This window comes from Vipera ursinii, assembly GCF_947247035.1.
Source record: "Vipera ursinii genome assembly, chromosome: 11".
NCBI classification, from domain to species: Eukaryota; Metazoa; Chordata; class Lepidosauria; order Squamata; family Viperidae; genus Vipera; species Vipera ursinii.
This window is the reverse complement of record NC_139524.1, coordinates 15892364-15907348: the sequence shown is the minus strand read 5'-3', so window position 1 is coordinate 15907348 and position 14985 is coordinate 15892364. Positions and strand designations below refer to the sequence as shown.

At 44.6% G+C, this 14985-nt stretch overlaps 1 protein-coding gene across 1 annotated transcript; it reads left to right on the top strand.

The window, feature by feature from the left end:
- Positions 1-8976: 8976 nt before the first annotated feature.
- NR2E3 (nuclear receptor subfamily 2 group E member 3) lies at positions 8977-14448 on the top strand (the record flags this gene model as incomplete). The annotated part of the gene is made up of 7 exons (XM_083370963.1): positions 8977-9119; positions 9753-9856; positions 10979-11245; positions 12317-12498; positions 13245-13485; positions 13942-14047; positions 14316-14448. Exons 2-7 carry the CDS (start codon positions 9772-9774, stop codon positions 14446-14448), a joined length of 1014 nt encoding a protein of 337 aa, XP_083227089.1. The 5' UTR covers positions 8977-9119; positions 9753-9771.
- Positions 14449-14985: the final 537 nt, after the last annotated feature.

Below are 14985 nucleotides of genomic sequence, written 5' to 3'. Positions count from 1 at the left end.
GGAGACTCTCAGTAGATCGGACAATCAGCTGTTGGTGTCCACTTGGGAAATTGGCCTGCACTCTTTTGGAAAAGCAACGTTGGCCTTTTAAAATTTGTTTTGGGGCCTCCCAAGCATGCAAATCCAATAGTTATGGCAATTCCCAATTAAAACAGCAGAGGGAGCTGCACACCATTATTGGTATTCCTACCGGGACTGACTTTCAAAGCCCGTAAGTCAATGGAATATCTACAGCCTGTAAATTTTAGCAAACCCTACTGATGGTGGTCCAAGAAGAAGGGGATGGATGAGAAAGTCCGTCCTCTTTCTGGACCCACTCAATCCTTTGATCTTGCAGACGGAAGTCCCATGACTAAACATTCTTTGTATTCCATTGTGGACAATTGCTTTCCCTTGTAATTGTTGCCTAAACATATCTTAATTTTTTAGAAGTATTTTGTGCTTTATGGTATCATGCATTCAACCTGATGCTGTCTAGAATCCAGATACATTCAGGACCACAGAATGTCAAGCTAACATGTCCCACAGTTGCAAGACAATTGGGTGAGGGTAACTTGTTAATATAATCAAAGTCCATACCATGAAGGTGAGCATCCAAAGCACTTAAGCATTTGTAAGACTGAAGTTTTCAGTGGAAGAGAATCATGCACATAAGCAGTTCCTTCTACAATAATTTGAAAGCATATTTTCCAAGGTACTCATTCTAAGCGAACAGCCTCTGGACCACAATTGTGGACATGTTCCACAAGGAACATGGAAGTCTTATGACCTGCAAAAATAATAAATACAGATAAAAGTAAAAGTCCTCCCTTGGCCTACTTAAGTAGCTTGAAACTCATCCTTTGCTGTTTTAGTATGTTGAGGCAGTCAAGCAAATAGATTCAGTTGATCACGAGACAAAACGGGGACAGAAGAGGCTGCACTTTAGCTGTGTTCTACTTAACAACTTTCTCAAATCCAGCAGTTTCCAGACAGTTGACATTTTTACCTACTGGATTTTCAGCAAGCATGGCTGAATTCCAACTCTCGTCATTCTCATCGGCATGACCAAGCATGAAAAATCAAAAGGCCGGCCCATGGTTCACCAACATCGGATGGGTTGAAGTTGTCCTACCTGGGTTATGTTTTGGGGATCTTCTGCACGTTACCGTCTACCAGTAAAAAAACTTCACTTTCTCACAACTACAACAGACTATTGACATCATACTAGGTTCCGCTAGGTATCAAAAGAGCTGCAGAAAGGGTTGTCCTTTACCTTCGGAGGTTTGGTCGTGCCTGGGACTGCGTGAAATTAAGTGCACACATTGAAGACATCACAAGAACTTTGTCTTGGGCTGCCAAGTTGATAGTCCCTATCCTCATCCTTTTTTTTTTTTGTCTGCCAACTGTGGAAAGCAAGACACCCCGTTGAAAAATAATGAAAGCCAAGGCCTGTTGCAGAACAAGCGGGGGGAAACCTCCTGGCTCTCTGGGAATCCTAATTAGCTATGAAACAGGATCCAGGTACTACATTGATCAGATAGAGGGCATTGAGCGCATGATCATATGTGAAGATGTTGTGGCTACTATTAGAAGCTTGATCCCCCTAAGATATTAGTGGCAATCTTCAACTAGGGTTGGATAGTAAGCTTCAGCAGACCTTGATGCAGCCACGCTTGGAGAAAAATGCCCTTTATTTCTTCTACTCAAAGGGCAGATGGAGGAGAAGGGGAGAGAGAGATTTGACTTTCCCATTGCACTGCTTGCATTTTTCCCCCCCTTGCCAGACGACTTCACTTTAAGTCTCTCTGCTTAATGGGGTTAACTAAATGATTTTGGAGGGGCAACAAATGGCCTTATTCTTTAAATACCTCAATGACAAGTGGATTGGCTTCAGGCAGTGATTATTGGCCTAATGACAGATGGTGGGCCAAGCTAATCCACCATCTTTCCCCCTCCCCAAATCCCCACTGGAGAGATGGATTTCCACACACACACACCCCGTCAACTGAGTGTATGCAAGACCAACATGCAAAGACAGCATCTGAGTCAGCCTTTCTCTTCAGGGAAGACCCAGGCAATGTGCTGCTGCTGCTGAAGAATTTTAACGTACAGTATATCTACCTTTCACTGCCTCGGTCCTCTCTTTAAATTAGTCTTCCCTAATTTGATGCCTTCTAGATACGTCCTCTCAGAATCACAAGCCAGCATGACCAGAGCAGTTAACCCCAGCACGAGAGAAACGATTGGTCCACGTCTGATCACCTAGCCCTGTTACCTCCCCAGAATAAAGTAGGCAGTGAGCATTTCTTGATGCTTGCCATGCTCTCGGTGAGGTCTGTGCTCTTCAAAGGGATTAGAACACAGCTAACTCTTCTCTGAATTAACCCACCACATATCTTTCGCCATGGATGGATGATTGCATCTCCAAAGATTAAGTCAAGAGGCCCCAACTGTCATTCAAGGAGGATGTAGGGTCACAGATGGAAAGTGTGACGGGTGACATGCAGAATATGAGCAAGACATAATGCAGTAATGCCAAATGGGATGCGGCCGCTTGCTCTAAGTGTCAATAGAATCAATTCAAGACTCAAGTCAAGAGTCTTCCCTAAAATCTCTCTTTTTTAAAAAAAAACTTTTTAAAAAGTTCAGGGAACAGCAACTAAAACGATCAAAGGCCTGGAGACCAAAACATATGAAGAACAGCTGCAGGACTTGGGTTTGGCTAGTCTAGAGAAAAGAAGAAATAGGGGAGACATGATAGCAGTATTCCAGTATTTGAGGGGCTGCCACAAGAAGAGGGGGTCAAATTATTCTCCGAAGCACCAGAGGGCAGGACAAGAAACAATGGTTGGAAACTGATCAAAGAGAGAAGCAACCTGGAATTAAGGAGAAACTTCCTAACAGCGAGGAGAATTAACCAGTGGAACAGAAGTTGCCTCCAGAAATTGTGGGTGCTCCACCACTGGAGGTTTTTAAGAAGAGACTAGACAGTTACTTGTCTGAGACGGTATAGGTTCCCCTGCTTGGGGGGCTGGACTAGAAGACCTCCAAGGTCCCTTCCAGCTCTATTCTATTCTATTCTGATCAGAAAAATCCTTCTGAAGTTGGAAGGTTGATGGTGTGCCACAGTTGCATTAAACATACGGTCATTTTTCATCTCCATCAAGAGCCACGGATCTCGGGGAATTAAGCTGGAGCATTATACTGAGAGGGCCGGCTTCATCTCCGATGTGCTGAGACCAGCATTTAGTTCAGAGCTGATCCTCCTCCTCCTCTTCCACTCTTGCTCCTTCTGAGCATCAGTGACAGTTACGTAACAGGTTATGACAGTAACCCTCGACCTGACAGCCTAGCATATTTTGAGATTTGACGGCTTTGGCTTTTGGAAATAAACACTAATGCCGTTTGCAAGCAGGTGGAGCTTGGGGCTGTGAGAGATTAAGCACCGGAATTCCTTGGCTTTGATTTGCCTTGGCCAAAGCTTTGAGTTGCAGCTCACCACATTTGAATGCGTCGGACAAACCTGATGCCTTGAATAAAATGTATTAATCAAAAACCGGGCTACCAGACTCCTGAAGAGTTTAGATAGTAGTATGTAGGGGAAAAAGTACAAGTGGGGTGAGAATCTCACCTCTTCCAACCTGAGCCCCTGATCTTTTGTAAAGTAAATGGCTTGTGAATCACTAAAAGTGGTGGAAGACTTTCAAGAGGAACGGATGATTGAAAATCCATTCCTCGGTATAGAACGATAAAGTTATGAACACAAAACTGAACTAATAAATAATCTCAACTATTCATACAACATCATAGCTCTGCCTGGCAGCGCTTCCCCATTTGATGGAGCGCACCCATGAATAAATAGTGAGATGGTGGTGTATAGATTTGAGGAATAAATACGCACAAAAATAAAAAGTTTAAAAGTTTGTTTCGGCATGGTAGCTGTAATGGGAATGGCCTAGGAAGAGAGGGCAACAATTAGATAAAAGTCAGCTTAGCCTGCAGCAGGAATCTGGACAAGACAAGATGCTGTAACCATCACTTGAAATTTCTCCAAGGTCATCTCTGTGGTTGTGTACAAGTTCTTGGTTTGTGAGAATCTTTCTGCCCAGCGGAAAGCAGGCATCTACAAATATATCCCAAGTCCTATGAGAAACAATTGCAATAGTGAGATATATTCCCCTTTGAAGGAGATGGGTGGTTCAGGAATGTTGAAAGAAAGAGAGAGGGGAGAAAGAGAGAGTGAGTGAGAGAGAGGGGAGGGAGAGACAGGGAGAGGGAGGGAGGGAGAGAGAGAATCCAGCTATCCAGCTTGGAGGACAAGAGCATCAAGGGAAGACATCATCACCATTTAGAAAACCTCATCCAGAAGGTGGAATAGAAATAGCAGAGTGAGCGCACCCTTGCTCAATAGTAGTAACTGTGAGAGGGATCTCGGAGCCCTAGTGGACAATCACTTAAATATGAGCCAGCAGTGTGCTGCAGCTGCCAAAAAAGCCAACACAGTGCTAGGCTGCATTAACAGAGAGATAGAATCAAGATCACGTGAAGTACTAATACCAAGTGTGGTAAGGCCACACTTGGAATACTGCATCCGGTTTTGGTCACTAAGATGTAAAAAAGATGTTGAGACTCTAGAAAGAGTGCAGAGAAGAGCAACAAAGATGATTAGAGGTCTGGAGGCTAAAACCTATAAGAAACGGTTGCTAGAACTGGAGATGTCTAGTTTAATGAAGAGAAAGACGAGGGGTGACATGATAGCACCCTTCCAGTATCTCAGGGGTTGCCACAAAGAAGAGGGAGTCAAGCTCTTCTCCAAAGCACCAGAAGGCAGGACAAGAACCTAGAACTAAGGAGGAATTTCCTGACAGTTAGAACAATTAACCAGTGGAACAACCTGCCTCCAGAAGCTGTGAATGCTCCAACACTGGAAGTTTTTAAGAAGAGACTGGACAGCCATTTGCCTGAAATGGTATAGGGTTTCCTGCCTGAGCAGGGGATTGGACTAGATGACCTCCAAGGTCCCTTCCAACTTTACTATTATGATGATGATTATGAAAATTGTAATCCATGCCCAGATGAAGGATCAGTGCAAGTTCAAACTGATGGCCTACCTCTCATTACCGTGGATAACTTCCAGAACAAGGTGATCAGATGTCAGAGCTTAATCAAATACAGCCATCAAAAGTATCATCGTAAAGCAAGAACTGGGAGGTAAAAGCCGGGACAGGGAATTAGATCCAAGAAAAGTGAAGATGAGTCTCTCTCTCTCTCTTTCCCCCCCCCCACGAGATCCCAGCCCGAACATGACCTCTTTTACAGGTCAACCTGAGGGGACAAGCAGTCAGGGTGTCAAGGCAGGGTGATGGGTCACCACAGGACAAACGGCCTTCGTGAGAAATGTTTAGCCTACTGGAATGATTTCTTTGCTCTTACTGACTCAAATGGAAACTTGGAATTTGCATCAGATAAGAAGAGGAAGAGGAAGAAGAGGAAGAAGGAGGAGGAGGAGGAGGAGGAGGGAGGAAAGAGGAAAGAAAGAAAAAGAAAAAGAAAGAAAGAATGAAAGAAAAAGAGAAAGAAAGAGAAAGAAAGAAAGAAAGAAAGAAAGAAAGAAAGAAAGAAAGAAAGAAAGAAAGAAAGAAAGAGAAAATCTGAAGGTGGTTTCTTTCTGCTAATGATTTAAGATATAAGTTCTGGGGTGATTGTTTTACAATAGTATTAATTTGGGGGGAGGGAGGTAGAGTAGTTGTGTGCATCTGGCCATCTTCCTGGTCAAAAGGGACCTCCTAGAGACAGAGAGATCAGGCTGTAGATTAAGGACCTTAGTGCTAATGGCTGATCAAGTATCCATCAGCACCATCTGTCCCTGGCCAGGACTGACTCACTCAGAGCTGCTCTCTCAATCCTAAAACTAATTGGGTTTTTGTTTTGTGTTTAACTAGCAGATTCTTTGCAGCTTGCTTACCTATCTTCCTCCCCCACCCCACCCCACCCCTTCGCCTGCCCAGAGTAAAAGGGATTAGCTGAGAGACTGGTTTGCAAGGAAAGCTGCTCAAACCTACTTGCTTTAAAAAGAGGCCGCTTGGAGAATCGGGACCTCCAACCGCCCAACTGTTTTGCAGCCTCAATTCTTTGCAAAGCTTTGCTCAACAGCTCGCTGTAATCCATCAAATTAAAAAGCATCGTTTTGTGATGCTTTGATTGTCGCCTTTGGATTCCGAAAAGTAGAGTGGCAGATCCGTTCCCAACAACCGAAAGAGTCAAATAACAGAAGGCATGTCAGCCTCGCTGGAAATCAGAAAGTTGCTACAAAGCCTGAATGAATCAAACTGCATGCTGTAGGAGATTCTGCCTCCCCCTCTGTGCACAGGGGAAGATGGCAGACATTCTTTCAGTGCTGGCGCCATGAATGGAACTGCCTACAGTATTGTCAAAATAGCAGGCCAGCTTGGAAGGACTCAGAACTGTGCTGAAATTCAATAAATCTTCACAGGAAAACAACCTAAATGGCATAATGGCCCAATGATGAATAAACAGAATGATGATGTCCTTGCAGAGGGAAGGATGAAATGGAATATCCTTGATTTGGGGCATAATTGGATAAATTCTGGCCATAAGCCTATCGTATTGCAACTTTTTACTAGGTACAAATGGGCTAAGGTGGATAATATCTTCCACATAATAGCTTCCCTCCTTGTGTGAGGATCTGTTCTGCCACTTTCCTTCCAGATGTGTGATCTACCCTCCCTATCGGCTCCAACCCAGATGCCATAAGTCAGATATTCAGAGAAAAACTGGGTGACCACTCATGGGTTGGTCCAATATAGGTAGTTCTTGACATACTCGCATAATTGGGACCCTAAGCGATGTGGTTGCTAAGCAAGACATTGTGTGACCGGATCCAGTTTTACAGCCATTTTCACCACAGCTCTTCAACAAGTCTGGCTACCCCAACTGACTTTGCTTGTCGAAAGCCATCTGGGAAAGTCACAAGCCATGATTGCATGACTGCAAGACACTGCAACCATCGTAAAGTCAAGTTGATTGCCGAGTGCTGGAATTGGGGCAATGTGACTGCAGGGATGGTCTGACAGTCATAGCTTTGATGGGGGTCATGAGTCATTTTTTTTCCAGAGGGTTTCATAACTTTGAGCCCTTGTTAAACAAGCCATCATCAGTCGAGGGCTACCTGCGTTCAGCCCCAGCCCAGCCCTTTTCGCCATGTCTTCCCAGATCGCCGAATCTTGGTATATGAGCCTTATATTCTGACTTCTGTCATGTAATTGCTTCTGTTTCACCTTTCCCTTCATCAATAATATAAAACTTGCTCTTCAAGGTAGTACGTTCTTCTCGCTGAAAATATTCTCGCCTTATAAAATATTCAGTTGTGCTCAGCAGCTGCCCTTGTAGGTTTGACTGGATTTTTCTTCCCCAAAACCTTTGCTCTTGGGTCATAACGTAGGAGCCGGAGTTGAAGACAACATGGTAGAGTCAAAGTAGAGGCTGATCTAACATCTTAGGAACCCAAGCAGGCTTCATCCTACTTATTTGGGGACCGAATAAAAGAACTTTCCAGAAAAGAATCATCTCTCCAAGAACACAACTTAGTGGCAGATGTGCAAAGCTGGAGTGGGTAGAAACGTTGCACCCAGAGTCCCTGTCAAGATGGGGGTACATTGCAGTGGGGTGTCATCCTGACCTTGCTGACAGAAGTCTCCGGCATCTTTTTCATTCTTTGATTATGGAGCTAATGGTCCCACCTTGGAAAAGAAACTAAAGATTAAGGGGATGAGGGACAGTCAACTGCTTACACAGCATTAATGACTAATCTTTCCTGCTACACCACAGGAGCCCTGAAGAGGAAGGACTCTCACATGAGCATAGCACACACCAAGCACACACGAAGTATCCAGAAGAGCAAGGCTTGTGATGGTCTGGAGGATGGTCTGTTAAGAGGCTTGGAGCAGAGTGAGGTTTTTTTCCAGTGAAAAAGTCTACACAGAAGCAGTTCTTTTGGCAATTTATCCAGCCTCATTGAGGGAAAACTGGCCAGTCCACAAGGCTTTCCTGCATCTGGGCCTCTAATTCAAAGCCCAAGGACAAAAGTCAGAACTCTCCACAAAGTAGCCTCGTCCCAGGGATCATCAGCCACTGTTATGACGGCCTCCCCGTTGAAGTCGCTGATGAACAGAGGAATGGAGGCCAGTCCGTTAGGTAAGTGAGGGTGTTACAACTCTTCAGACCATGTTTCTCTTTCATTTGGGCCAAAGGTAGCTCACCCAATTGCATTTGACAGGCAGTTGGAATACTGCTGGGAAGTTCAGGCGTGGTGGCAAAGTTACTTCTCATGCATCAAATCATCTTTCTTTCTTGTATCTCTGGCAGTGATACACAATCTGTGCAGCACAGACCACACTGGGGGTTCTCATGCAATATTTGTCATAGTGTCTTGTTGTCAAACTGGTTTATTATTAATCAACTCCTGTGGGAATTTAGTTAGGAGCTGGTCAAGGTCAGAGTCTTACTCGGTTATTGTAGATGCTGAACATTGTACAGTATGTAGTGCAGTTCTTTTTCAGTTGCTAAGAGAGGATCAAAGCACCACTGAACAGCTGGCAGGATGCTCAGGCAGATACAGTTAAATTGGCAGTGGATGGAGGACCATCTATTTCGAAATGTGGGGAAGGACAGAAGTGACAGAACCGTGGAAAGTACTCCCATGTCTTCTCTGGATGGATAGGAGATTGGAGTTGCTTCTTGTCTACTTTTGTCAATTGTTACAAACTGAACTTGGAAAGTAAATAAATAAATAATTGTAAAGCAAGTCAAGGTAAAATTAGAGTGAGGCAAGGCAGGGATGAACTGTCAACGGAATGAAGGTCCGTCGTCCCTTCACATCCTCTGTTGAAAATCTTTTGGCTTCGCCTCCTTTGTTGTGTGCTGCATCCATCCGGTCCTTAACTGTCCTCTTCTTTGTTTGGCGCAGAGCTTAGTCTGGCTCCAGGAAAAGCAGGGAGTCCCGTGTTGCTGTGCAAAGTGTGTGGCGATACCAGCAGTGGGAAGCATTATGGCATCTACGCTTGCAATGGCTGCAGCGGTTTCTTCAAGCGGAGTGTCCGCCGGAAGCTCATTTATAGGTAATGGATGCTATTGTTGGAGTAGAGGGAGAATAAACAATTTATAATCATGCAGTCAAGCTTCGAGAAGGTGAAGAGGCTTCCAACTTTTGTCCTACAACAGATTAGCTCCTCTTTGTACTCCTCTACGTTTGCATGGAGAAAGCGCCTTCACACAATGCAACATGCTGAACTTGGAGAGGAGGTGAAGGGACACCCTTAGTTTTGCATTCTTAGCTCTGATCTCCATATTCAGCAGCCTGTGAGTTGTGACCTCTAGTTTTGTGATACATCTTAATCTCCCCTGCCCATCTAGACATGCTTTCTTTTTTCAGGCGTGGATGGGATATTTCCTGCCCTAATCTCAAAACGGAAGCACTGTTTTTCTTCTCAGTCCTGAAACATCAATGCTTGGTGTGTCTCTTGGCTTCTAGAGGACAAATTTCAATTTCAAAGAAGTTAATGTAGATTAGGTGGCTCTTGAAACATTTAGTTGTTCTGTGACAGCAACTTTCCGGGAACCCAGAGGTTTTAGCCTTTCTGTCGCTCTTTCACGTATTATATAGCACAGAATCTCAACCCCCCCACCCCCAAAATAGAATTCCTGGCAGATACATCTACCGGTAATAGAATCTTATCTCGTCCGTTTGACAGGTGCCAGGTTGGCAGTGGAATGTGCCCTGTGGACAAAGCACACCGAAACCAGTGCCAAGCTTGTCGCTTGAAGAAATGTCTCCAGGCGGGCATGAATAAAGACGGTAAACCCGAATCTGGGAAAAAGGGCCGATTCTCGGTTGAGCTGTAAACTGGACTGGATAAGTCTTTGGCAAGCGGATCTTACAGGCAAACGTTCTCCACCTGGTGCCTCAGATATTTTAATAATAATAATAATAATAATAATAATAATAATAATAATAATAATAATAATAATAATAATAATAATAATGTTGGAAGGGACCTTGGAGGTCATCTAGTCCAACCCCCTGCTCAGGCAGGAAACCCTATACCATTTCAGGCAAATGGCTGTCCAGTCTCTTCTTAAAAACTTCCAATGTTGGAGCATTCACCGCTTCTGGAGGCAGGTTGTTCCACTGGTTAATTATTCTGTCAGGAAATTCCTCCTCGGTTGCTTCTCTCCTTGATTAGTTTCCATCCGTTGCTTCTTGTCCTGCCTTCAGGTGTTTTGGAAAATAGCTTGACTCCCTCTTCTTGGGGGAAACCCCTGAGATATTGGAACACCCCTCGCCCTTCTCTTCATTAGACTAGACATTCCCAATTCCAGCAACCGTTCCTTCTATGTTTTAGCCTCCAGTCCCCTTTATTTTGTACAGCTCAAGGCTGTGTATGCAATGCCCCTTCTTCCTGTTTTCCCCATCACAGCAACCTTGTGAGGTGGCTTGGGCTGAGAACAACGGGACAAGAATCCTCCACCTGGCTTCCCTGTCTTAAGGAAGAACCAGAACTTGGGAGTATCTCTGCAACTCCAAGAACCAGTGGTGGCTTCAGATCAGGAGGGGCAAGACGTCGGTTCTAGTCTCTCCCCAGCCATGAGAATTCTCTGGGGGACTTGGACCTGGAATTCTTTCCCTTTCAGCCCAACACTCATGGTGGAATAGTGGTGAAGGAGCTGGATTAGGAGACCCACCATAGATGTTTCAGGATGACCTCGGGCCACCTGTGGTTTCTGAAGTCACTACTAGCATAAGGGGTTGAAATCAAAGATGATTGCTTCCGTTAGGTCAGGGGCTGGGAGTTGAAGTCCATGAGTCATAAAAGAGCCGAGGTTGCCTACCCCTGAGTTAGGTGAACACCCTCAAGAGGAGGCAATGAAGCCTTCTCTGCCCACCTGGGTGCTTATCTTGACCTTCCTCTGCTTCCAGCGGTTCAGAACGAACGCCAGCCACGCAGCATGGCTCACGTGCACCTTGACTCCACGGACCTGCATTCGGAACAGCAGCCGGAACATGTGGCCACCACCCAGGCTGCTCCGACACCACCCCACCCTTCCCTGCAGAGCCACAGGGTCCCTCCTGGCTGCTCTATAGGTGGGGTTTTGCGGGCCCAAGGGGTAACTCCCCCCAACAGCCACCGTTTTATGGCCAGCCTGATGACAGCGGAGACTTGTGCCAAGCTGGAGCCAGAGGACGGTAGGTAGCTGTGCTTGAGAGAGGGACAAGGGAGTATGTCTGCCTGAAGTGACTCTTACAAGGGGGTGATCAACCCTACAGAATTTAAGATAACCGGCTGCAAACAATGGCACCCCCTGCTGGTGCAATTCTAGTTCTCAGAGGAAAATTTAAGATTTAGGATGAATTCAGAGAAGATCTCAGCCCTTTCTCGACTTGTTTTTGCTTCCAGTCTTGTGTTATTGACAAGCCAGAGAGATTTGTGGGGGGTGGGGGGGCTGGAGAAGGAATGGAAGCAAAGGAAATCAAGAGATTGAAGATGAGTCCATAGGCAACTTATCTCACAAATAAAAACTCAGCTCAGGTGAGGTGGGGAGAAAACTGGCACAGCGCTTCAAAGCATCCGGAATCTTTTCCTTGAAGGATTTCACTACAAACAAGTGTGGAAAATAATTCCTCTTAGTTCCTAGGATCGTGGCTTTGCTCAAGGTTAGTATAGAGATAATTTAATGAAGACACTGCATTTGTCATTGGTACACTATCTGAATCAGGAATTCTGACACTTGGGCTCAGATTCAGCACAGGCCCCAAACAAAATATTGGGTAATCGGGGGCCACATTTGGCAATTCCTCTGTTTCATACTTGAGTGTTGAGGGCATTTCTCAAATTTACACGCAGTCAGAAATTCCTTTTCAGGGTAGAGCAAAAGGACCTTTTGGTTTATGTACTGCCCCTAAATAAGTATGTGGCATTTATTTCCCCCAAATTTATTTTTTTTATTTTATTTTTTATTACATTTATATCCCGCCCTTCTCCGAAGACTCAGGGCGGCTTACAAGCTTAGCAGTAGCCTTCATTCTATGTATAGAGGGCCAGATGGGATAACAAATGTTCACCAGAGATGTTGACATAGCCAATATGGTGATCACTATAGAAAACATCATATCCAAGAGATACCTGGGGCCTAGTGACAGTTCTGCTTTAACTAAGCTCATTTACTTCTTCACAATTTTTCTTAATCACGCCGCAACTGTTTGCAAACCTTACTAACTGCTGCAGACAACACTGTGACCGGCTGTTTTCCTTTATAGCAGAGGAAAACATCGATGTGACCGGCAATGAGCCAGAACACCTGGGGACAGAGGCTCCCCGATCCCCACACCCGGGCACTGGCCCAGAAAGTGTTTATGAAATCTCCGCGCGACTCCTTTTCATGGCTGTGAAATGGGCAAAAAACCTCCCAGTTTTCTCAAACCTACCTTTTCGTGATCAGGTGAGCCTCCCGAGTCAGGTCTGGGAGCTGGCAGCTTTAGCCAAGAGGACGCAGTTTTGGAGTTGAGCCAGCGAGAAAGCAAGTCTTTGAGAAAGGCTAAGTTTCTAAGACCTGATTAATAAAGCGCTGGCAACTTTTGCTACGTAGAGGTTGAATTTAGAGCTTGTGATGCTGAAATAGAACGGTCTTGTTTAAAGGGATTTACTGGGAACAAGTCAAGAAAAACCAACATGGGGAATATAATAAAGGAATAGGCAGGCGTGGCTGGCATGTGTGATGGAATGGAGTGGGGAGGCGGATGGAATGGAGGAAGTAGGAAGCAGATTCCCAGGCAGAGAGAAAGGCTGCATTTCAGAAGAGGCAACTCCGCCCGGATATTTTATGAGAGAATGAGGGTGAAGGTAGATCCTCCTTAATAGTTCTCAGAAAGTATCGTAGATGCAGGTAGAGGATTCAGACTGGCAAGATTTTGTCCATAGGTGTGAAACAGCAAAGAACTCCACTTGAAAGAATCACGTCTCACTTATTTTTGGGCCCAACGTATGTAAGGATCAGGGGATATAGCAATTACGGGTTTGGTGAAAATTGCTCACAGTTGGGGCTATCTTTTTATAAATAAAGTGCCGACAGGAGATTTATAGAAGGAAAAAAATATATATCTGGATGGGTTTTTTGCTCAAGTTTATTCAGCGAACCTGCCCCAAATTATTTGTAGGGACTCAACTTCCGTATCTTGTGGCTTGCAGGTGATTTTACTGGAAGAAGCTTGGAGTGAGTTGTTCCTGCTTTGTGCGATCCAGTGGTCTTTGCCTCTGGACACCTGCCCCCTCCTCGCTTTGTCAGAGCTCACCGCCACCTTCCACGCCAAGGCGGGATCTGGAGGAATGGATATCTGTGCGCTGCAAGAAATAATCGCACGCTTTAAAACACTGGCGGTGGATCCCACTGAATTTGCCTGTATGAAGGCAATTGTTCTTTTTAAACCAGGTGAACCCAGTGCTGGCGGTGGGGGAAAAAGCACATTTTGGGTTACAGGCAAAGTTAAAGGAATGCTAAGAGAATCAAAATTCAAATCTGCATGGAGAAGTACACAACTGGCAGTCTTAAGTTACACTGATTAGAGCTATGATTAGGCTGTGTTTTCTGTTGTTTTTCTTATCTCGTGATTTTGTCTAGCTTGCATTTCTTGCTCTGTGTAGCCTTTTATTGGAAAATGTAATTGCATTTTGCATATAACACTCTCTCTCTCACACACACAGTGAGCACATTTGTGCACGAGTATGTGTGTGTTCAGCCAGCCCTCCAAAATTTATACAACCTATTAGAAACATTTTTATATAACTGTCACAGACCTCAAGAGCGTAAAAGTTTGCATCAAGGATCAGATCTCTGTCAAAGTAGCACTGCTGAAATTTCATTTTTTTTTCTTTTTTCCTTTTTAAGAAACAAGAGGATTGAAGGATCCAGACCAGGTAGAAAATTTGCAGGATCAGTCACAAGTGATGCTGGGACAACACACTCATATACATTATCCTAGTCAGCCAGTCAGGTACCTAGCATTATAGTATTCTTTCCGTATTTTATTCAAGAAAGCAACTCTTTTTTCTGACTGATTTTTTCAGCAATAACAACATAATAGAAACGTTGAGATTCTGAGAAGCTTTCTTGTTCAGATCTTCAGTGGCACCCTTGTTAATTTGGGGGCACCAAATTAAGACTTTGTTTTGACTTTTGGCATGCTCCTGCTTCTTCGGTATTATTCTAGCATTCCGCTATTGGTGAAATAGCTACAAATGTCTTTCTATATCGCCTCCTAGGTTTGGAAAACTACTGCTGCTGCTTCCTTCGCTGAAATTCATTTCTTCGGAACGCATTGAGGTTCTATTTTTCCGCAGGACCATTGGGAACACCCCTATGGAGAAGCTGCTGTGTGACATGTTCAAAAACTAACACGCCTTTTAGAGGAGCAGTTGAACGTTCTAAGCAAGTTCCTCTGGATCTGAAATGCAAGCAGGAGGAGAGACCAGAGAAACCTCTTCAGAAGATGTTTGGGATGTGGGCTGGAAGCCTGAAGTGATCCTATACCTAGGCAATGCTGGTCATTCAACTGTAAAAGGCATCCCACAGTACAAAAACTGCTTCAGATGCACTATCACAAGGGTCAACAGTGTGGGGATGAAACTGTTGAACTGTAGCATTGAGCTATTGAATTGAATCCAAAGCTAGTCAAACTTAACTCTACATTCGATGAAATCAATAGTACGGTTAAAAGTAAAGGTGGTCCTTGGCATACAACCTTCCATTTAATGACTATCTGAAGTTGTAACTGCACTGAAAAAGTACTTATGATGGCCCTTGACAAGACCGTTGCTGCATCTGCCATGGTCATGTGATCAAAATTCAGACACTTGGCAACTGAGGCGTATTTTTGACGGTCGCAGTCTCCCGGGGGTCACGCGATCCCCTTTTGCGACCTTCTGACAAGCA